Source organism: Athene cunicularia, assembly GCF_003259725.1.
Source record: "Athene cunicularia isolate RWA chromosome 1 unlocalized genomic scaffold, athCun1 chr1_part2, whole genome shotgun sequence".
Classification (NCBI taxonomy): Eukaryota; Metazoa; Chordata; class Aves; order Strigiformes; family Strigidae; genus Athene; species Athene cunicularia.
Genome location: NW_020799092.1, coordinates 10,383,954 through 10,406,447, shown reverse-complemented (window position 1 = coordinate 10,406,447; position 22,494 = coordinate 10,383,954). Strand labels below are relative to the sequence as shown.

The following is a 22,494-nucleotide window of genomic DNA, read 5'->3' as shown; positions in this document are numbered from 1 at the left end:
ACTTATGTGACGAATCTTGCACTTGGCTACCTAGCAGACACTGCATTTTATGCATCGTGTCTTGACTTATGTATTCATCATGCAACAGATGACCACATCACACATGTTTTGCAGGATATCTCAGCAAACATCATGTGTTTTTTTCCTTTTAGATGTAACTGGCTCTGTGAAAATCCCACCTAAATTAATTCTCTGTCCTATTTAATTACTGTGTTGGTAGCCCAAAGCTTTTTCTTTTCCTCTTCCTCACTGCTTCTAGCCACAGAAGATAAAAACCTCAGAAGGAAATTAAAAAAGTAAATCCAGTAGGAAGCTGCAAGCAATTTTTCTTAAATCAAGGAATCAAAACCAGTCGAGTCAGTTTATTTTTTTGTAGCTGAAAATAATGGACTTGTAATAAATTCACTGGAATGTTATTTAGGAAATTCAGGTTTATTTCACAGTTGTTTTGTGAACTCAACATTACCATGATGCTGTCAGGTAGAGACAATTATACATCTCCTTAGAGTTGGGACAGTGAATATTTAGTACGGAAAGTTCAATATTTACCATATATACTGAAGCCAGCAACAAGTGCTAGTGCCAGACTATAGAAAGCCCTAATCTGGACAGGAGATAAGGTCTATTTGAGATCTTTATTTGTAACTTCTCCCTTGTTTCACTCTTTTAAAGCATTATTAGGAACACTGTCTTAGGTGGTGTTGAATGTTTATTGGTTATGTTAAGGGATTTCTGTTTATCACAGATTATCTGAGACCTAGTCACAAATGTGAGCATTCAGCACTTCTTTGCAACTCTGATTGCTCTCTGTTCAATCAGTGTCATTGCAAGCTTTTTGAATCCAAAAATGGTAACTTTGTACCCAATGCTCTTCCTGAAACAGGGAGTGTGGGGCTGGAACCTTTGTCAATTTTGCATCTTTAGAGAGAGATGGAAAGCTTCCCTATAATTGGTGAGTGTTTGAAGCAAAGCTTTTAATTATGTTTTTCCCCATCTCTGATTTTTGGCAAATATGATCTTTAATATTAAGTGCTTACTTTTTGTGTCATCGCTGTCCCTCTTTAAGATAAAACTACTATACCTGTTATTATTTTATTTCTTGAATGATGATGCAACACTATTGTGTCACCTGCTATTTTTAGTAGCGAATGATGTATATACATGTCAACCAAGTTGTGTATATGTGTATTGGGAGGATATTTTTTTCCTTTCTCTTACAGACATATTACCTAAAATAATGCAAGTGTAAAAACTTGGCTATGAATCCATCAGCACTTCCATAGAGATATATTTACATCCAGGAGTAAGCTTGCCTGTGGGTGACCAATGAGCAACTGTTTTCCTGCAGTGCCATTAATTAATTTTTACTGGCATTGCAAGACAAGGACAAGCCAACTCAAATATTTACTGTAACAGTGCTGTTGAAAAGACTTGAAAAAAGTCTGTATTCTTGCTAGTCTAGAAAACCACCTGCAAGAGCTGTAGGCAATGACTGTGGACTCCAAACCATCACTGACACCACCAGCCAAAGAGAAGTATTTGAACAAAGAAAGTCTGTAGGATTAGCTTTTATAGAAGCAAAAGGGCTCTGAGAGCTACCTGACTGGCACCAGTGTGGCGCCTGTTTTTTGATAGTTTCCATTTCTATTTTGGTGATCAAATGGGTGCTAATGACGACCCAAGGTTTTGTTATTAGCAGGCTCTGCAAAAACCTCTTTCCTTGCAAGGCAAGTCCAAACACAGATGTTTAAAAGCATACTGTCAGCCCCATTCCAGTATGTAGGAAGAAGAAAATATATGCCTTGGTTTTACACCTGTGGTCAGATTTGTTGACAGCCAAGAAGTTGGAAAGAGGAGTTGGTGTGCAGGGAACTGCTTCCATGATCTCATAGGAGACAGCCTGCCAGCAAGGGTAGGATTAAACGGATTGACACTGCTTCACAAGTCTTTTGCTAATAAGCGTGCAAACTGAACTAACAAGCCCAACAAATCTTGTCAATACCTCACTGTGCTGCTAATTAACTGGGTATTAAACAAGCTTCACTTGCTTGGTTTCGCAGTCAGCTGTATGCAGTACAAACTAATCTCTTTTAGCTTCTCTTGCTTGGACTGTATTAATGGCAAAGAAGGCAGAAGATCAAACACTTACGTTAATTAAATGTCCAAGCTTGAATCAAATGACTAAACCAGCAACAGATGTTATTAAAACCATAAAAGGCTTTTTTTATGGGAATGGATATTAATAGGTTTTGATGTGAAAGTTAAGGTTCTTGCTTGATTTAGTGTATGTGTCTGTATGTGTGTGCATATATATGTGTGTATATATGCACGTATGTATGTGTATATATGCACATACATAAATTATGTTATAAAATATGTTATAAAATGTTACAAAATTTGGGAAAATATTTCTGCTTAATAACTTCACAGATTTGTGGTAACTGAAGGCAGTGTGCCCTAATCTTATGGTTCTGACTTCTCTGAGAGTTAGTAAAGATATCTTGTTTTGTGTGCCTCTGTTGTCTAATGTCACGACCAGATTCACTGTCCATCCAGGCAGACAAATGGAAAATATATTCCTAAAGACAGGTGTTAAGAAGTGGATTAAGAAACCTATTTTGCCTGGTGTCATTCCAGGGATCTAATAAGGGAACTATGGGCAGATCCACTGATTCCTAAGGAAGGCTTAGCTTAGTAGAGTTTTCAGGATATGAGCAATCTCTGCATCTTTCTTTTAATTAAATAAAATTGTTTGTTACACCTGAGCAGTAGGTGAAAGACTGCAAAATTCCAGGAACAATATTGTATTTATTGGACAATTACATATTTTTCATATGTTGAATGAAATCAATTGTTTTAGATGTCAGAGTTCCTAATCTGTGAACGCTGTAAGTAGGTCTGTGAGCATGTTAGCCTATGCTTTGATAAACTGTGGAAATTTCTCATGATGATTTGATGATGAAAGACCCAGGCTTGAATAATTCATTCTGCCTCTGTAAGCAAGAGGAAGTAAAAGCCTCACTTGGAGTTTCCCAAAGGAAAGAGGAGTATTCTGGCAACAGAATATTCTCTCTTCTAAGCCTAATGAACACCTCTCTGTGGCACCAGGATCTGCTTATGGAAAACCAAATTTCATCCTCAGTCCGGTCCCATAGAAACCCTAACAATGGATAAGCCCTAAGGCCCTGGTGCTGCAACAATATGGCATATGATTAACTAGGGCTTTCCCTTCTGTCTGACCCACACAATCCCTACCAACACCCAGGGAAAGTGTTATGCAGAAACTGCGCTGCCCATTTTCTCTTCATCAGCAAAACTGATTGAATCACGACTTGGAGTTTTCACTGTGTGAGCAGAAGTTTCCACCATTGTTTGGAAGATTGAGATTAAAGATTATTACATTTGATGTGACTTGCTTATTAGGGAAGACACAGTATCTACAAGCTTCATAGAACTAAGAGTACTGAAAAAGGAAATTTCACTTTGGTTCCTCTTCAGAACAGTTCTAGAAGGATGGTATTGCTTTCAAGACAGCAGATTTTCTGATGGGAAAAACACACTGAAGGTGTATTTGGCAAAAAATCCTGCTACTGGGGCAATTTTTATTTAAGTTTAATGAGTTTTTCATGTTTGCAAAGTACCTGTAGCCCACTCCACCAATAGGTAGAACAAACCTGAGTGGGTTTCCTGGATTAATGCATAGCAAAATCTAGTAAACAGGTTGCAAATAGAGAAGTTTAGAATGATTTTTGTACTCAAATTTCTTTTAGCCACAGTGAAATCTGCTGTGAATAGTTATTCATAGAAACCACAGTTAGAAGAAGTTCTAATAATGTTTTGCTGAAAACCTAGGAGAGAATTCAAAACACTTAAAAATTGAACTCTGCAAAATGTTATATGGATATTTTTAGAAATCTGACTCAATAGAGGGTATTAGATATTGGAATTATCTGAATTTATCTCTGATACAGATGTTCTGATATCCACAGGATCACTTGCAGGAGCAAATGTGGGAGATTTATCATAGTTGCACGTGGTAAAAACAAGCTATGTCTGTTCTGAAATACCTCAAATCATCAGAATTTAGCACCACCTATGTAATGGCCATAAACCTGTGGATGAAATTTTTGAACACATACTAGTCTCTGAAAATTTGCCAGTTTATCAATTAACATAAATTTAGAATAATGGGCCTGAATCAATACTATAAAACACGTTTATTTTGATCATATAGAATTTTATGTTGGGTAGCTGAAAATTCTGCATAGGGTGTCAGGTTGAGGAGTAAAAATTCTATAAATGCTAATAATATTCTTATGAAGTAAGAGGAAACCTGTATGGGTTTGGCTAATTTTTAAAATAGAATTTGCTGATCTCCTGATTTCTGTTTGTCTTACTAACTCTCCTCACTTTTTCATCTTTATGTATGTTATTTATTAATGCTCACAGGCGTAGAAGTGTATTTGCTTTCCTAACTCTGCTACCCTCATGCCTTTGGACTGATTATCTTTTGGCATTTTATATTAATCCTTGGTAAGTGATTTACTTGTTTTTCCATACGCAATGTGTAAACAATGTTAATTACATGAAAAATGTGTGATATCTTTGTTTTCAAATGGTTCAAAGCTTTTGAAGATACAATTTTCTTGTACTAGAACATGGATTGGAGAGGATGTGGGTATCAAAGTATTTGCTACCCTGCTTCACCTTAGTTTGTCTGTTTATGCTCCAACCCATTTTTGGTATTAAAAATCTAATCTTATGGTGGTCATCACATTCATCTCATTACTCTCTTCGCAATTTTTGCCACTTCATTATGAGTCCTGGCTTCTTCTGTCCCAGTTGCTCATCTGTTCATTGCCTGGCATTGCCTGCTTCTGCTGCTTTTCTATTACTAAAATTGCTTGATTGTGCCCCACCTGTTTGGTACGTGATGTCAAATACCTTAGTTTATTTAAAGGTGCACTTATGCTCTCCTGACATCAGTAAAAGTTTTGCTTTTGGAAACAACAGTTCACTTAGAACTGATACAAACTAGTAGTCCCAAAGTGTAAAGATTGGGTCACTGTGTGTGTGTCTTTGTGTGTATATTTAATAGTTTAGTCTGTAAATAATTTATAAAGACTTAGTAAATGACTGATTGGGGTTTTTTTGAAAATTCCTAACCAACAAAACCACAGGGTCTGTTTAGAACCAGAACTTGGTTTACAAACCATTTAACAAATAATTATAAATGACTGTGATCTAAAAATGCTTAATTTTAGATAAAAGAAACTTAAGTTCCTGATGGTCTTGAGTCCAAGGTATAGTGATTTACAAAAATGTGGTACCAAAGTTAAGATGTACTTTTGACCAAATAGTTTCCCTGATGTTACCATATGGCACCAAAGCCCTTGCAGGCAGTTATTGACATCTTCAGCACAGGTATTTCTGATACTGGTTTTCCTTGAGTCACATTGGGCCTGTAGCAAAACCAGTCTAAATTTTCAGTGGGCCCAGAAATGACTGGGTTTATGTTACTAAAGAAGGGTCCATTTCTTCTGTGAAATTAAAAGCATGTTCTCTACACAAACCCAGCTGAAGAGCAGATGGCAGTCTTCCACATCTCTCCAAGGCTAATATTATATTGACTTGTCACTTGTCTGACATAAACTGAACTAACTATCAGATCTGCACAGTGATGGAGGATCAGGCAAGCTGTTTATTATTGTCAAGGTCACACTGATCTTTCTTAACTCTCTAATGGTCAAGGAACCCAAAGGTGGCCATTGCCAATGGCGCTGCTGCAAAGAGTTGTCATCTTTTTTCCACTTTGCCTCTTTTTGTTTAATATGCATTAACTCACCTTTCCAGATGTATCTCTTTCTTCAGAGTTTTCCTCTTTAATCAAGCTACCTGGTTTAGTCTAGATGACCAAGTTTAAAGGAGCTGAAGTTGAAGGAGATGAGATTAATCCCTCTCTTTGTATTTTAATCTGTAGGGTAAATTGAAGAACAGATGAAACACTGGCTAATGAAATGTTTCAGATGTCTTTGTTTTGCACACAAGTTGGTTTAAAACATTTAGGAACATTCAGGAAACAATTGCAATGCTAAGAAACAAAGGCCTCTTGAGACTATCAAAGCATAAGAATGTTGCTGAGAAATGGATGTCAGTCGTTTGTTTTATTGCCTCTTGGAGTGTTGCTTGGAGGAGCCTTCTTAGAAGCATTCCCATCATAAACAGCATTTAGATATCTTTTTCTTTTGAAATGAATTCCAGTATGCCCGACATTAAAAGGTTTACCACAGTCACAGGGGATAGAGAAGAAATGTTTTGAATAATTTACAGAAATTAATTTTAATATTTCATTGGAAGAAAATCTTTGAAGATATAGAACAAATACTACTGGGTTATGTGTATACGACACATGAATGTGCAGATACTATACAGATAGATAACATGGTAGGATGAAGAGTTTTATAGTATTTGCAAAATAAAGCTTTGTAAAGTAAATATCCATGTTAGTGTAAAGCTGGTATTGCTGTAGCTTTTGCTAACTCTGCAGGCAAAGCTCCACATCTAAATGGAAATGTATCTTCACAAGATAACAAAATTACTACAGATTGTGGCTGCTCCAAAAATGGAACATTTTGTAAAACTTAATTTTGGAAATTATTTTTTAAAATTAATTTTTATTTAAAAATTTATTTATTTTAAAATTTCACTTCTGAATTTAACAAGGTAGAAAAATAAAAATATTCCACTTTTTACTATTTCTTTCTTTATATTTTGATTTTAAATTAAAAGTCTTCACCTTTAATTTACTAATTGAAGCTGTGACTCAAGATACCTAGAAATCATTTTAATATCATAATGAAATTAAAATGATATCTTTATAATGTGATGAATTACCAGTTATTGTTTAATGCCCAGGGGAAAAAAAAAAATGACATTACTAAAATCCCTCCTAAGGATTTGTGCTCTGTGGCTGGTTTAACAGAGGGGATCAGTGTTTTCAGACCTCTAGCCACATTATTTCAGGGTGCTCACTTCGTGCATTTAATCTGATTGATTGTGACAACAGCAAAATGAATGCAAAACACACTCCATCCAAAAAGCCACACGGTGGTAGTGTAGTGCAGTTCTCAGGTCCATATTGTATGGGTTATACCGTTTAACACACTCATAAGCTTTCTCACAACTGTTGCTAGGGAATTATATCACTTATAAATCATGTGAAGACAGTGTGTTACATGACTAGCATAATTATCTCTAACTGTTAAAAGTCAATTAAAATTTTCTAAGGTTTAAGCTTGAAGCCTGCTGAAGTCTGTAGGATATTTGCCATTGTCTTCATTGCTCATCATAAGCAAGTTATGAAATGGATGAGAAATAGTGTTCAGGCCCTTTCCTTTTTCCTCCATCCTTCCTTGAATTTGCAGATGGTGGTTTTCTCCTTTTACCCAACAGATGCTTCTTGTTCACAGCTGTTCTCTAGTGTCGGCATCCAGTTTCCCAGCCCACTAGAGCTGTAGCAGAGAGCTGGGGGCACCATGGTGCCCTGTCCCCTGCAACAGCAGAGCCCCTGCCAGGCTTGGCTGGGCTCGGGCCCTCAGGGGCTCAGCCCTGGCCCATGTGAGCCAACAGTGCTGTTGTGTCAGGATTTGTAGAGGACCCATTGCTTGAGCTGGGCATGGGTTTTCCCTTTCACAGGCAGGTCATTCTCAGAGCCACAGAATGGAAAACGCATACTGTTGGTGTCAATGGAAATTTTGCTATCAGATTAAAAATGTCCCCAAGATATTATCACCAATCTCATCCCGAGTATGATGATGACCAGAAAACTTATGTTCTTAAATCAGTACTAACTTTGAATATAGACTATACAATAGTTTAAGGAATGAAAAACACTACTTTTTTCTTCTTTTTTTTTTTTTTAACAGGAGTAAAAATGGATTAAAGAAGAGAAAACTGACCAAGTATGTAACTTCCTTGATATTTAAAGAATTAAAAAAATATATCACCTTAGACCAAACATGCATTATGGAGTACTTGGTATAGTGATGTTGCAGTTACAGATCTGGAAAGCTTCTTGATAAACACATCTTGAGAAAGATATCTGGAGGCAGAAAACAAACAATAATTGGACAAAAGCAATTCTTCTCAACAGATAGGTTGTGGTAAAACAGTTCCTTACTGATAGAAAACTGGTCATCAGGGAAAAAGATCAATTATCCAACTTAGTGATTCTAACAGAGCTTATCCTTAGTTAAAAATTACAAATGGTGAAAAACTGGAATGCATTTGTTTATATTGATGTTTCCCTCTTGACACGAGGCTCTCATTATAGCTGTTGCTAGAACATTAGATCATTAATGCTAACGGGTAAACAGGAGTAATTAAGTGGTGATAAGACAGCTTCCTTTGGGCATATTGCCTCAAAGTAAATGAAAAGATTACTGTATACATGCTTCAGTAGCTTGTAAATTAGAGCATGGTAATTAGGTGAGGGAAGCTGTTTACCTGTGTATGATTATTCAGAGAGTTAGCCTAATTATTTCTCTGTTATGTTCAGGGGCTGTGCCTGTACTAACAGATAGACCCTCACCTGGTGAAAAAGTCTGCAGAATGATGGGAGTCACTAAATCAAAGCTAATTTATACCTGCTGACGCTCTGCATAGTTTTGTATAGTTATCGACCACTTTTTTTATGCACTATCTCTTTGGGAGGAGACTTTGACCTCTAATGACAAATGTGTGTATGTCTCAAAGTCATCAGAGAAAGCAGTCATGGCAGTGGCATCCAAAACGCTGTTTCAGGGGATTTTTTTCTTGATGGACCTTCTAAAGAAATCAAAACCTAAATATGAAATGCATTTTTCTACATGAACAAAGCTCAGATGAGTGTCTCTGCCAGGTGTGAAAAGATCTGAAAGCAACATTTTACATGGCACAAGAGGCAACTTAAATGAAGCAGCAGCTTCCCTGGTGCCAGAAGCACACTGGTGGGATGGTACTGAGAGTGGGCCTGTGATGGGGTGCTGGATCACCACTTTACTGTGGTGCCACCCCTGGGGACATACCCACCTGCAAAAGCAGTTCAGGGACCAGGGAATCATAGGAAGGGTGCATGGGCCATTCCCCTACTCTCAGACCAGTGGTTTCCCTCAGGTAGGACAACTGCAGCCCCCCCAAACCAGGGTGCTTATTATCATCAGCACAAGCAGCTGCAGAATTTTGCTCACACAGAGCGATCAGCAACCCCCTCTCTGCCTCTCTTTCTGGTGCTATTACAGTATGATGCAGATAATGAGCAATGTGCCCACCATGTGGTGGCACTCAACCACAAGACTGTTTTTTTCGTTTTATTGCTTTCTAGCTTTAACTAGAAATTACTTGATAGTATTGTGGGGAAAATAGAAATAAAATGTACTAAAAAATATTTTTTTTTCTTAACTTCTGTGTGTTTTGCTTTTAAAGCCCTGTCCAGTTGGATGATTTTGATGGATACATCAAAGATATGGCTAAAGACTCAGATTATAAATTTTCTCTGCAATTTGAGGTAAGTCTGTGGGGACTCTGTCCTCTCGTAGCTGCCATGCCTAGATCAGCTTTTTCCAGAAGTTAGGTTTGCGTGGTATGTTCCTGTGCTCTGTGTTGTTTAATATGTGCTGTTGGTAGGTGGGGCAGCTTCACTTCCAGTTTTGCAGAATTTAAAAGGGAATCTTGGTTAAAGGCTGCATTTAGTGAGCTGACTTGAGTGGCTCATTACATGTGATTCAAGATCATTGTCAGACTGACATACTTCCTTTTAAGTTTTTAGGATACGCTAGCAGCCTGAATTGAATTCAGGATGTCTTTATTTTATGTATTTATTGCCCTAAATTTGAGGGGAAGCATTGAAATGAGAAGGTAATATCAAAAATCTCTTTAAGAGCAGGGAGGTCTCTCTAAGACCGGTTCAGGTACATTCTCTTAATTACTCATAATTTAAAGTCAGCTTAGTATAATAGTATAAAACTAAAAAGCTCCTGTCCCAGGGCTAACTTAGGAAGATTTAAAGATGGAAACAGAATGGGAAGGACTGTCAGGGTGTTAACACCATTCTGGGTGGCTGCCATGTTCCCTTCCTGACAGTGAAAAGATCCATCATATATTAGCTGTAGCTACTGAAGGGAATGAATGGTTAGAGAGATCTTCCAAGCATTCCCCAGTATCAAGATCAAAAGCCACTTGAGGACTTGAAGAAAACCCTTTAAGTAGGGTGGATGACCACCACAGAAAGAACTTACCAACACGCTGGTTTAATGCTTTTTGGGCTAATTAAGTGCAGGTAGAGAGAACCAGTCTGCAGCCACAGCCTTGGGTGGCAGCAGTGCGTTGGCAGCATCAGCAGGAGAGACCATATCGTTGCTCTCTAGCTGTTTGTTCAGCTCTCTAGCTGAACTCAGAGGCATCAGATAAGGAAAGTCAGTGTAATCCTGCAGTCAGTTTATAAAGTGATTTATGACCATTTTCGGTCTGGTACCTGCCACAACTAATCACTTCACAAAGAATTATTTTTTTAATGTTTGAGAGTTTCACCCTGGTATTTTTCTTTCTGTTACCCCAGGAGCTAAAACTGATTGGGCTTGACATACCCCACTTTGCTGCTGATCTTCCCATGAATCGCTGTAAAAATCGCTACACAAATATCCTGCCGTGTAAGTACAACACATACAGGCTCCTGCTAAAGTCCCTCAAGAGGGAAAGAAAAATTTAGTAAGAGAATTGGTGAATCAGGACAGATTTTCTGACTGATAAAAGCCTGTTCTAAAACCTGCCCTTAGAGAGAGCCAGGCAGTAGGTATTTTTTGTTAGCTTTGAAGAGACATAGCTTTCTGGGGACGTTTATCAAGACAGGAGTTTGGAAGTGAGAAACACAAGGTATAGTAATGTTACTATATTTCTCTTACAATTTTAATGAAACCTAAATAAGCCCAAAGGCATGGCAATTGGAGCATGTATTTTGCAGAACAGTGGTGGTGCATCTGTGTAGTGTTTACTGAAGCAAACATTGCTCTCTGTTGGTAAATACAAGCATTTTCTTTTTGTTTAATAGATTTTTTTTCAGTTTTTATAGGATTAATTTAAGTTTTGCCTAGTTGGAGATGAGTGCCCTTTTTCTTTTCATTTTACAGATGATTTTAGTCGTGTCCGGTTAGTTTCAATGAATGAAGAAGAGGGATCTGACTACATTAATGCCAACTACATTCCTGTGAGTACAGAGATTTGGTCAGTGTAAAGAGCAGTGTCCTGCACAGCAGTTAGAGTGCGTCACCTGAAACAGCACAGTATCTCCTGAAAGCTCAATCGCGTCTTCAGCACCTTCTTCAGCTTCCAATATTTTGCCTACAGCGAACTGTGCTTTTCACCAGCCACCAGAAAAAAGGTGGTAGTGGGGGAAGATTTTTGGCAAATTTCGCCATTGTAGCACTGGGTGAGCTGTAAATCTTTGTGGAACCTAGATTAGACTGGTAGGGAAATGGGGAGGAAATGTTAAGTGATTCAGTGGCTTTTTAAGACAGCTAGGAAAAACATAAACTTCTAAATGAGAGACTTTTCCAGGTTTCTACAGCACATGGAAAAAGGATTAAGCCAGACACTCCCCAACTGACAAAATGCACGCAGCCCAGATGGTGCGTGGAGGGAGCTTCTGCTTTCTGCCTCGTCTCTGGTGCTCCCGGTGTGCCTCCCTCTGCCTGGCATAGAACAGCTATTCAGCAGGAGCAGCACCCAGGGTTTTAGGATAATTGAAGTATACGCAGATCTGTAGTCAGTTTGACACTGGGGGTGAGCTAAAACCTCATCAGCTCTTTCCACTGTCGCCTGAGCTTGTGTAGTCACCCAGGCTTTTTTCTGCCGCTGCTGCAAGGTTTTTCCCCTCTGTTATCCTCCCTTGCTGTGGTTCACTGTAAGCTGTGTACAGGGACAGCAATGTTCACTGGGTTGCTCTGCATGGAGAGGAGGCAGGACACTACAGTATCCATTTAGAAAAAGACCTTTCACCTGGGGACCATAGGCAAATGAGCATTTCTGCACCCTTGCCAAAAACAGAAGACAGAGCTGGCCCTGGCTCTGGTGGAGAAGGCTGAGTCAGCATTATGGAAAAGGGAGGAGCCCTCAGATGAGTCAGTGAAACCACTCGTTTGTCACTGTGGCATTGCCCAAGCGTGTACTGCTGAGCACGTTGCCTGCACTTTGTGTGTCAAGAACATGAACCTAAACACTCAAGCTGCAAGTGCCGGAGCTCACAGTGTATCAAGAAAGAAAAATATTCCAGTGTTCAAAAGCATCATTCAGAACTCATGAAACTTCTATGACATGGGATTATGGATAATAGGATTTTATGTAGTGGTCCTTTTCAGATTGCTCAGTTCTGCTTTTTATAGTTTACATCTCTTTTATTTATAGCATAGCGCTAACCATAGAAACTGGGACAGACATGTCATCTCAATGTTTGGCTTTTCCTGATGATTACTTCTCCACTGAGTACCTGCCTCCAAACACAGATACTAGTGGTGATCTGTGTATCTGTAGTAATAGAGATTTGACACTTAGGTCAGACATAGACCATGCAGTCAAAAAACCAGAAAATTCTGTGTAGTGCAAAAACTCAGATTGAGCTGACTTCTAGAGATGTCTGCAGAAAAACATTAATGGAAAGTGCTTCCAAATCACGAATATTTTTACAATCTGCATAATGTGGTGGCACAGAAATCGCTCAATTTACATGGGGTCATGCTGTGTGTTGGATGTATCTTTTCCTCTTACTTGGAATATCAAGTAACTTTCCAAATGCAGTTCTGATGGTACAATCTCAGCAAATATGGTTATAGCAGATGCCAAAATGGCCATTCTTTGGATCGTTTATTATAGTCTTTATAATGGTCTTTTGTTTTGGAGAGGGAAGGAGTCTTCCCAGCTAAAAGCATGTTGATGGAGATAGGAGAAGAATACATGGATGTAAAGCATCTGAGCTTCAAGAAAACATAGCAATGATAATCTGTTAAGGGTGTTGACTCAGCATGTTCTCTATTCTTTTAAGCAGAATTCTAATTAATATTTTATTAATTTAAGTCCCTGTAACATAAACACGTGCACATAACCCTGCTCATTGCTACTTTCCATTTCCATTAGTGACTGAAAATCACAGGCACTGCTTGAGATGAGCAGGCTAAGCATCTGTAATTGCTTTTGTGCCTGTAACAAAACAAAATCTTAGAATATGAAATATGGAAGAAGCTGGAACATCTTCCTTCTTTCGTTCTAGATTGCTTATACTTTAGGAGCATCAAAAACAGGAGAAAGTTATCATCTCAAAATAAATACTAAAAATCATGAAGTAGTTTCTTTATATTAGAAATTACTTGAAAAACTAAAAAATGAACTTGAGCAAGCTAAAAAATACATATGCCAGAGAAAAGTATGTGTTCTGAAGCATTAATCATGTTGGTAAACAGCACCTGTCTCTCTTGTTTCTTAGGGTTATAATTCACCCCAGGAATACATTGCAACCCAAGGACCTCTGCCAGAAACTAGGAATGATTTTTGGAAGATGGTTCTCCAGCAAAAATCTCAAATTATTGTTATGCTCACTCAGTGTAATGAGAAAAGAAGGGTATGTAACAAAATCTTGCACTAGTATAAAAGAAACTACTCTGAAAACATTTTTCTAGTGGTTGAATTTCTTTGCATTGTTTTCTGATCATGAGTCAGCATCATAGCCAGAACTGGAAGGGCTCTTCATTCACTTATGGCAGGTGTTTCAGAATGGTTAATGGACTGGAGCATCTTTCTCATGAGGAGAGGCTGAGAGAGCTGGGATGTTCCAGCCTGACTAGGGGGATCTTGTCACTGTGTAAATGCCTGATGAGAGGGAGTGGAGACAATGGACCCCTCAGTGGTGCCCAATGACAGGACAAGAGGCAATGGGCACAAATTAAAACACGTTCAATTCCATCTGAACATTAGGAAACACGTTTTGACTGTGAGGGTGACTAAGCACTGGCACAGGTTCCTAGAGGTTGTGGAGCCTCCATCCTTTGAGATGTTCAAAAGCCATCTATCTGGACGTAGTCCTGAGCAAGCTGCTTTAGGCGGCCCTGCTTGAGCAGGGGGGTTGTACAAGATGACCTCTAGAGGTCCCTTCCAACCTCACCCTTCTGTGATTCTGTGCTTTTAAGTTTAAATAATAATAACATCTAAGAGGAACAAAACATGGGGATCAAGAATAAATATATATATAAAAATAAATTAATATTCAAAATACTTATTCTTGTTCACTATGTTTTGTTCCTCTTAGACATATTCTATTAGGAAAAGTAACAATCTACAAAATTTTCCATTCTTCACTAAATTAATGCTACCCTTCAGAAGACCAATGTATAGCTTATGTCCATAGTTAAAAAGTAGGAATGATCAGGCTGAAAATCACTGCAGGATATATTACCTCTTATTTCAGCATCAAGTAAATCGTGCTGTAGACATTGCTAAAGCTGAGGTTCGGTATACTTTTGTTTGTACTTTTTAATATATGCATATGTATGTATTCATTTCCCTTTCAGGTGAAATGTGACCATTACTGGCCTTTTACAGAAGATCCTGTTGCATATGGGGACATCACAGTGGAGATGCTGTCAGAGGAGGAGCATGCAGATTGGGTTTATAGAAATTTCCGAATTAGCTATGTAAGTGAAACATTTTGCTTGGCCCTGCTAAAGGGTGGGAGTAATTTCAGTCCAGCCATTTCTTTAACTTTTGTCCATTTCTGGCATTTGGTGGAAAACATCTAAGAGAGAGATTGATGGCCATACCCTCACTCCACATAGACAAATAGGTAAATCACAAAGCTTTCCCCTAAAATTGTTGTCTCTGAATTTCTCAGCAAAGTACAGGACTGAAACAGAAGTAGTACCAGAGCTCTGGACATTTCTGTGGTGCCAATAATTAGTGTCAACAAATACGTAAACTTCTTTTCTTTATCTCAGATATATCTTGTTGCTATGAGCCATTCAAAACTTGAACATACCAATGTAGAAACTGAAAATATTTTTCAAAAGGGCAATATTCATATATTCCTATAAAGTACACAGAAAGTACCTGAAACACAGGTGAGAGCATGGGATTTCCAAATTAAAGCTGTTCAGATTTTCAGGCCTTTCTTTCCAGCTTTGTTTCCTGCACCAGCCCATTGCCAGCACCAGCTCGTGAAGGAAAGGTTAGAGAGACGGAGGGGGTGTGAAGAAGGCTGTGCACTGGCACATTGACATTGGCCATGCTCAGCCATGACTCACTGCACTACAAAGTATGCACAAGGTGCAGACTAGGAGTGCAAATGCCTAAGTTGGCATCCATTGAAAATAATGACAAGACTGCAGTTTGCAGTTCAGATCAACTGTCCTTTACCAAACCCAAGCTACTTCAGGGTCTTTTGTATTGATTTAGTTTTTTAATATTCTTTGCCTAAGCATCTGCTGTTGAATATGAGTAGAGAGAACTTACTGCAGTAGGGTTACTTAGCCTGACCCAGAATGGCAAAACTAAAAGCTTTGCTTGTCATGGGTTTTGGTGATGACACCCCCCATCCTTCCCTGTGTTTCAAGGTCTTTTAAGTCTCAAAGACAAATGAGTTGTTTTGAGGATTTTATTTCACCTAAAGTCACTAGAGTTTTTAGAATCATAAACCTTTTTTTATAATAATGGGTATTTTTCTAAATATTTCCTTTGCCCCATAATGATTTTTTCTTCCCTTTTAGTCTTTTTTTTTTCTCTGAAACTTGAAAACAAATACTCTCAAGAGTCCAGTCTTGATTATTTGCCAAAAGCATTGTTCTTTATCTGTGGTAAAATGAGAGGAGGAGAGGGAATGGAATGTAAAGAGGAAGAAAGCCTAAACTTGTAAAATACAACAATTCTTGATCTAGAAGCAAAATAAAATCAAATCACCATGAAGAAAAAAAAAACAAAAACCAAATCCCAAATGCAGAAACAAGAGTTCATGCCTTTTTGATAATGATGGCCTTGATACGCCCTCCCCTTTTTTATCAAATATCATGTAAATTCTTTGCCATTTTTTGGGCTGACTTTACTTTCTTAGACTGTATTTGGGGGGAAAAAAAACCCAACCACAAAATTACGAAAAGCCCTCAGTCTGAGCTTGACTGCACTGTTAAAACTCCCGTGAACATAGTGCTGTTCTGCTTCTCCCACTAGGCTGATGAGGTGCAAGATGTGATGCACTTTAACTACACTGCCTGGCCAGATCATGGTGTCCCCACGACCAACGCTGCTGAAAGCATCCTCCAGTTTGTACAGATGGTCAGGCAGAAATCAGCAAAGAGTAAAGGGCCCATGGTCATACACTGCAGGTAAATGCTTCAAGAAAATGAAGAACTAAAGGGTGTAAACTGTTAAATAGGTTGGGAAACTATTGTAAGAGATTTTGGGGTTCTGCTCACCTGTTAGCTAGAGATTGTTCTCTTTGGTGTTAAGGGGTATTAGTCCCTCTCTTTGACTGCAGTGGGGCTGGGATTTCAGCCTGCACCTGTAGACATGAAGGTACTGCTTTCTGGAGAAAAGTCAGCTCTTTGGATGTTATAAACAGATGTCTTCAGGAGACACGGCAGGCAAACCTGATTTATACTAGCTCAGAGCATGCCCCTGCTTTCTCATTTCCACACCTTCACAATACGGATGGTGTGATTGAGCTGCACAGCTTCCCTGCAGAAGTGTGTCTCTGCACAGATCCTCCTACTCTGGCCACTTGGCTTTTGGTACATTCAGAAGGTAACACGAAGAGTGCTATCCTGTGCTAGCAGTAATACCAGAATCCTGTGATGTTACATGTTTTTTTTTTCTTTTTTCTGAGAAATCTGTAAATAGATGAGTTACATTGGATGAATATGTGTGCATTATGGTGACACACTCCTAATGGAAGTCAAGGCTTGATAAGATTAATCTCAGCCAACCCTACATCACCCACCCCTACATCACCCACCAGAGAGGCAGCAGTTACATTGCTGCACAATGTGTCAGCACCCTCCAGTGCTGTCTTTCCTGGTGCTGATGTGATGGTTGGCACTGACTCTCTCTTGCCACCGCTTTACACAATTTCTAGAGCTCCTTCCCGGCAAACAGTCTTTTATAGCAATATCATTGCTAGTTTCCAGATAAGGCACTTAGTGTTCTAGTGGAATGCAAAACAACAGCATTTGTAAAAGTAGCAAACCGTGCAGCCCTCCCCTGTAACTTAATGGAGAAATTCATAGGGGATATTGTTCTGGGAGTCCTAATATCAAGAAAGGCACTAGTAAGCCAGGGAAGAGATTTATATGTAGCGCTGTGGAATCAAACCCCTTATATACCCCTTAATTGTTCTGGGAAGGAATAGAAGCAAGTATCAGAGAGCTGGGTAACAACTTTAGTATTTTATTTTTAATTAGGATACTTCTAGCAGCAGAGAGAGATATCTTCAGGTAATATTTTTTTTGTATACTGTACATCTTAGATCAAGTAGATTAAAAGTGTCAATGCTATGAAATTAGTGGAAGGGGTGGAGAAAATGTATTTATCCACTCCTACAGCAATTGTTTTCAAACATTAAAGAGGGCACAGAATTAATTTATCAGTTAATGAATCTGTCAGATCAGAAGTTTCGTTGTTTTCATCTCATTCAAGATATTGACACTTTTGTTAAATGCAAGCAAGAAAAACCCCAACCTGTTTTGTGACAGTTATGTTGATCTGTCTTGAGATGAACTGTTAAACTTTAGTGCAAATACCTTCAAGGCTTTTCTGCAAAATATGACAAGACAGCAGAAAGAACTTCTGTTAATGCAAACACTTCTATCCTTAGTAGTAGGTATGGTGTTGGGATGCTCTATGAAACTCTACAATACCTGTAAAGCTATACTCATAATGAAATCAGACTTAAACGTTACATGTGAAATTGCAGTGCAAAGAATTGCATGCACATAAGAACCTCTAAAACAAAACAGCATGTCTTTTTTCTAGTCACTTAAGTTTCCCTTTGGGGGGATGAAGATTTGTCAGCTGAGTGTTTGCTGACTATTTCTGTCTCATGCTCCCAAGGCAGAAGTTCTGGAGTGTAGACTCTTCTGGGTGGTTTGTCCTTTGAGGATGACCTGCGGTAGTGCAGTGCCTTTCCAAAGCCGAGAGCTTTGCAGTGCGAACAGCTGTGGAACTGAATTGTGCAAGTTCAGCCCCAGCAGCAATCACTGCTGAGTGGGTCTCAGCAGTTATGGCTACAGCCCCTGTGGTTAGAGATATCTCATGAAATCCTTGAGGGCAGCAGTGAAAGTAGGAAGAGCAGACAGCTACGGGTAGACAAGGGTGTGCATGCATATTCTGCATGTGAATGCATGAAGAGGAGTATAGGAAGATGGAATATTTGCACTAAACAGTGGATAAAGAATTGCTGGGCATTAAGTCCTACAGATTAACCAGCCTATCTGACCTCCAGTTAGCTACATCTGATTATCACAGCTGCAGGACACCTTCTTTTTGCAGTACCACTGATTTTCCTGTTTGTCCTGATCAGAAAAACCTGAACTGAGATGCATGTCTGTGTGTTGCAGTGCTGGAGTGGGACGAACAGGAACCTTCATAGCCCTGGATCGGCTCTTACAGCACATCCATGATCATGAGTTCGTAGATATATTGGGCCTGGTGTCTGACATGCGGTCCTACAGAATGTCCATGGTGCAGACGGAGGTAAGATCAGGTCACTTCAACACTGTGAATATATCATCAGATCTATTTCATACATCTCCATAGCATGTTCATGTCCAACAACTGTTGTTCCCCCTGAACACTTGACAAAATAGCTATGAAGAGATACAATTAAGTTTTCATCTTCATTGTAATATTGTCACATTATTAATCTGCTGCGTAGGTGGGTCTGATAACATATCCACAATCTCACTGATGTGTTCCAGTGGGGATAAGTTATTCTTACCTTCTCTGAAATTAATATGCAAAAAATGCATTAGAAGAGATTAACATACAAAAAGATTTCATGCCTGTTGTACTCTTCACTGGTTAGACAGAGTATAAGCTGGCAAGCTCCAGGCATTTGAAAGTGCCACCGTCACTGTTTGCAGGCTAGGTCTGGCAGATAATTTGTTGTCAAGGATTGTTGATCCACAGCAAATCAAAGAAGATTTAGCAGGATGAGGAGAGGAGGAGGAAAACCTGCAGTGACAAAAACTGGCATCTAGAAATGAAAAAAAGTTATTATTCTCAGACCATCCTGGATCATTCCTATAAACTACCACTTTTCATCACAATTTGCTATATTAATCCAAAGGTGGCTCCTTTGTAAACACCAGAGATGTTTATCAATCTTGATGGTTGATTTCAACTGCAACTGCGTTATCACTCCTTTTTTTTTTTTTTTTTTTTTTTTTTTTTTTTTTCTGTGTACAAACTCATTGCCTGCCTGGGGCTGATGTCAAGGGCTGGGCTTTGGCGGTCGCTGAGCTCCTGCTGCGGCAGGCAGTGGCCAAGCCTGGCCGCAGAGGTCACTAGGTGGCACTGGCACTCAGGCACAGAGGCCACAGAAAAGTCTTGCCTGAAGGGACTCACAGCTCACCTGGTTCACGTTGCCTTGGGACGCTGGAAACTTGGCAGTGTCTCGCTGAGCAGTTTAAAAAAAAAACAAATGGCACAGGCCCAAAAAGGAGGTTAAACTAGAGAATACCCTGAATTAAAAGCAGTCACTCCAAATTAGCAGTCACACCTGACTGTGTGAGGAAGTCCAGGCATTTATGTGGTCTGAAACCTGCTTCAAACTCATCGATATCTCCTGACATCTACAGAACACTGGTTACAGGGGCTGCAATCCAGACTTTAGTTTTGAGACAATTGTTTTCGATTGAGATCATTGTCTCCCTGTACCTAGTGTAAGGATTTACCTAAACCTTAGTGTAAGGATGCATCAGGGTTTGCCTTCTCTCTCTTTGAAATCTAAAAGTCATCAATTAAGGTTATTCCAAATTGAACCACAGTGCTTAATCTTAGTGATGACAATACTTAGAAAAGCCAGTCCATAACAAAAACAAAAATCAAAGATAACCACAGTCTTGTTGCACAAAAACCTATCCACAAATATAACAGTGCATGCGACTGACCTGATTTACAGTGTCATTTGCACAGAGGTTGATAACTCCCCAAATAAATAACTGCTCTGTGAACAAAATCAGGTTTCAGCTTTTTATTGATAAAGAAGTTAAGCTCTAAGGAACATTAAAATATTTCAGGTGCATGTGTGACATGGATGCAATTTGTTGCACATAAAGTACTGAGGTACCTTTCTGGGAATTAATTCATTTTCAGGCAAAATAAAGTAGACCCACTTTAGCTCAGATCCATCCTGTCCTGTCCCATCCCATCATCATTCATGTGGTTAATAAGTGATTATGATGTTAGGGGTAGTTCAGGTGGATTTCATGCCTCCCCAGCTGCTATCTGTAACAATTGTGGGCTATTATTTTGGGAGCAGACACCTCACTGTACACTGTGAGGGGCTGAGGAGGGAGAGACGGAGAAGCTGTGCAGGCTGTAACTGCGAACTATCAAACTGTTTCCCTGGGTTTTTGTCATGCTTTCTGAGGTGCAAAAATGCCCATTCATTTGTTTTTTTTCTTTCAGGAACAATACATTTTTATTCACCAGTGTGTGCAACTGATGTGGCAAAAGAAGAAGCAGCAGTTCTGCATCAGTGATGTCATATATGAGAATGTCAGCAAGTCCTAGTTCAGAGTCACAGGTGGTAAGTCAGTCAGGCAAGCCTGGCCCTGCACCATGCCCACAGCCTTGCATCCTGGCTGCTCAGCAGCACCCAGCATCATGAGTGTTTGCTGCAGGAGACTTGCTGGTGGTTTGGAGCTTTCTGGGCCTCATCCTCCTCTGAGGTGATTTTCACATGGAAAGTGCAAGGAAGATCCCTCTAGCCCTCACAGTAAATAATCTTTATAATACTTTCCCAGCACTGTAAGAGTATATTCGCCCATTCATCATTCAAAGAAAAAGAGAGTCTGGACATCCCGAGTGAGCCATCTAACCATTCTCTGCTGCTTGTCCTAACACACTTTGCAAAGTTTAAGGAGGGGAGGACTTTAAATCTTCAGTCATTCTCAAGTCACTTACCAACTGCCAGGTTACCAAGGCCAGCAGAGGTTTAGGGATGCTCTGCCAACACTGCTGTTGTGGCAGCAGAGCCTGATGGAGGGTGTGATGGTAACCATAAAGCTCTGACATGAAACACTGGGAAATTATTTTAATAAATCTAGAACCAGAGAACAGGAGGGGATCTCAAACTGGTACTACCATTAGCGTAAGAGAAGCGACCAGCTTGCCTTTCCACTGAGCCCCAGTGACTGACCTTTGCATGCAACCAGCCCAGCCCAGCCCCCAGCTGCAGAGTAAAACACAGGACTCTGACCTACCGAGAGGTTTGCTGGTGGGGACAAGCTGTGAGGCCATACATCACTGCTGTTTAAAGGCTAATGAGCTTTAGTTCATCCGATGGCAGTAAAATAAACCAGCTGTAACCTTAATATTTGCTTTTGAGTGAAGCAGGAAGCTACAGACTTTCAACACAACCTAGCCTCTGAAATAGCTGGTGGAGAGCTGGGCTGTGTGTACCAATACCAGGCATCTCTGCTGTGTGGCTGTGGTGCTGCACATGCACCTTTATTAGCTTCTGCATTTATCATTCCCCTTCCCATAAAATGAGCCTTGATTTCCCTCATTTTCCCTAATGTTCAGGTAGTTTACTGTCTAATCGGAGTCCCAGAGCCCAGCTGCTTCTACTGGAGGGCTACAGTCCCAGCCTGTTTGGAGGGCTGATAAAAATATGTGCCAAGAACTGTATTTACTTCCTTTTTTATTTCTAAAGCATACTGTTTGTTTGGTTCCAGGTGAGACCATGAAGCACACCCATCTTCCCTTGCTTCAGATTTTTTTTTTTTTTATGAATGGCCAATTGTTCTGCCATGAGGGACCACTGCTTTGCAGTACATGGACAATGAAAGAAAGAAACTTTGAACTTTATGAAGCACTGGGGAGACAAAGCCTTAACGAGCCTGCGGTGTCTTTTGAACTGTTTAATTTCTGGACTTTTTTTAAAATACTGGACCAAATTCAGCTAAACAACGTGAAGGAAAAGACACTATATGTGCATAAAATAGATTGCTTCGGAGTGTTGAGTTTTTGTTTTGTACTTCTGGTTATTTTCTTTTTTTTCTGTGCAGGTTGGGCTTAAGGTTAAAGTAAGTGCAATATTTTTTTAATGGCTGACTGAAGAGCTTTCTTCATGTGTCACTGGTCTGTGCTAACGTTCATAGGAGAGCAGGCATTGTTAGTATCTAATAATACCTCATTAGTAAATAGCAAGGCATGAACATACATGAAGAGATCTGGAGATTATGAAAAGGGGTGGGGTGGGGT

At 39.5% G+C, this 22,494-nt stretch overlaps 1 protein-coding gene across 2 annotated transcripts in view; it reads left to right on the top strand.

The window, feature by feature from the left end:
• The window catches only part of PTPRO (protein tyrosine phosphatase, receptor type O), a 66,114-nt gene extending 43,634 nt beyond the window's left edge, over nt 1-22,480 (top strand). Inside the window, exons 16-27 of one of the 2 annotated variants that reach the window (XM_026867959.1) lie at nt 884-952; nt 4,450-4,533; nt 7,926-7,961; nt 9,463-9,544; nt 10,595-10,685; nt 11,163-11,239; nt 13,508-13,642; nt 14,589-14,711; nt 16,237-16,391; nt 18,621-18,756; nt 20,695-20,815; nt 21,966-22,480. In XM_026867959.1, coding sequence (XP_026723760.1) covers nt 884-952; nt 4,450-4,533; nt 7,926-7,961; nt 9,463-9,544; nt 10,595-10,685; nt 11,163-11,239; nt 13,508-13,642; nt 14,589-14,711; nt 16,237-16,391; nt 18,621-18,756; nt 20,695-20,799 — 1,093 coding nt within the window. In that variant the 3' untranslated portion in view covers nt 20,800-20,815; nt 21,966-22,480. The remainder of the gene's footprint in view (nt 1-883; nt 953-4,449; nt 4,534-7,925; nt 7,962-9,462; nt 9,545-10,594; nt 10,686-11,162; nt 11,240-13,507; nt 13,643-14,588; nt 14,712-16,236; nt 16,392-18,620; nt 18,757-20,694; nt 20,816-21,965) is intronic. The other variant, XM_026867960.1, reaches the window with a different exon arrangement.
• Nucleotides 22,481-22,494: the final 14 nt, after the last annotated feature.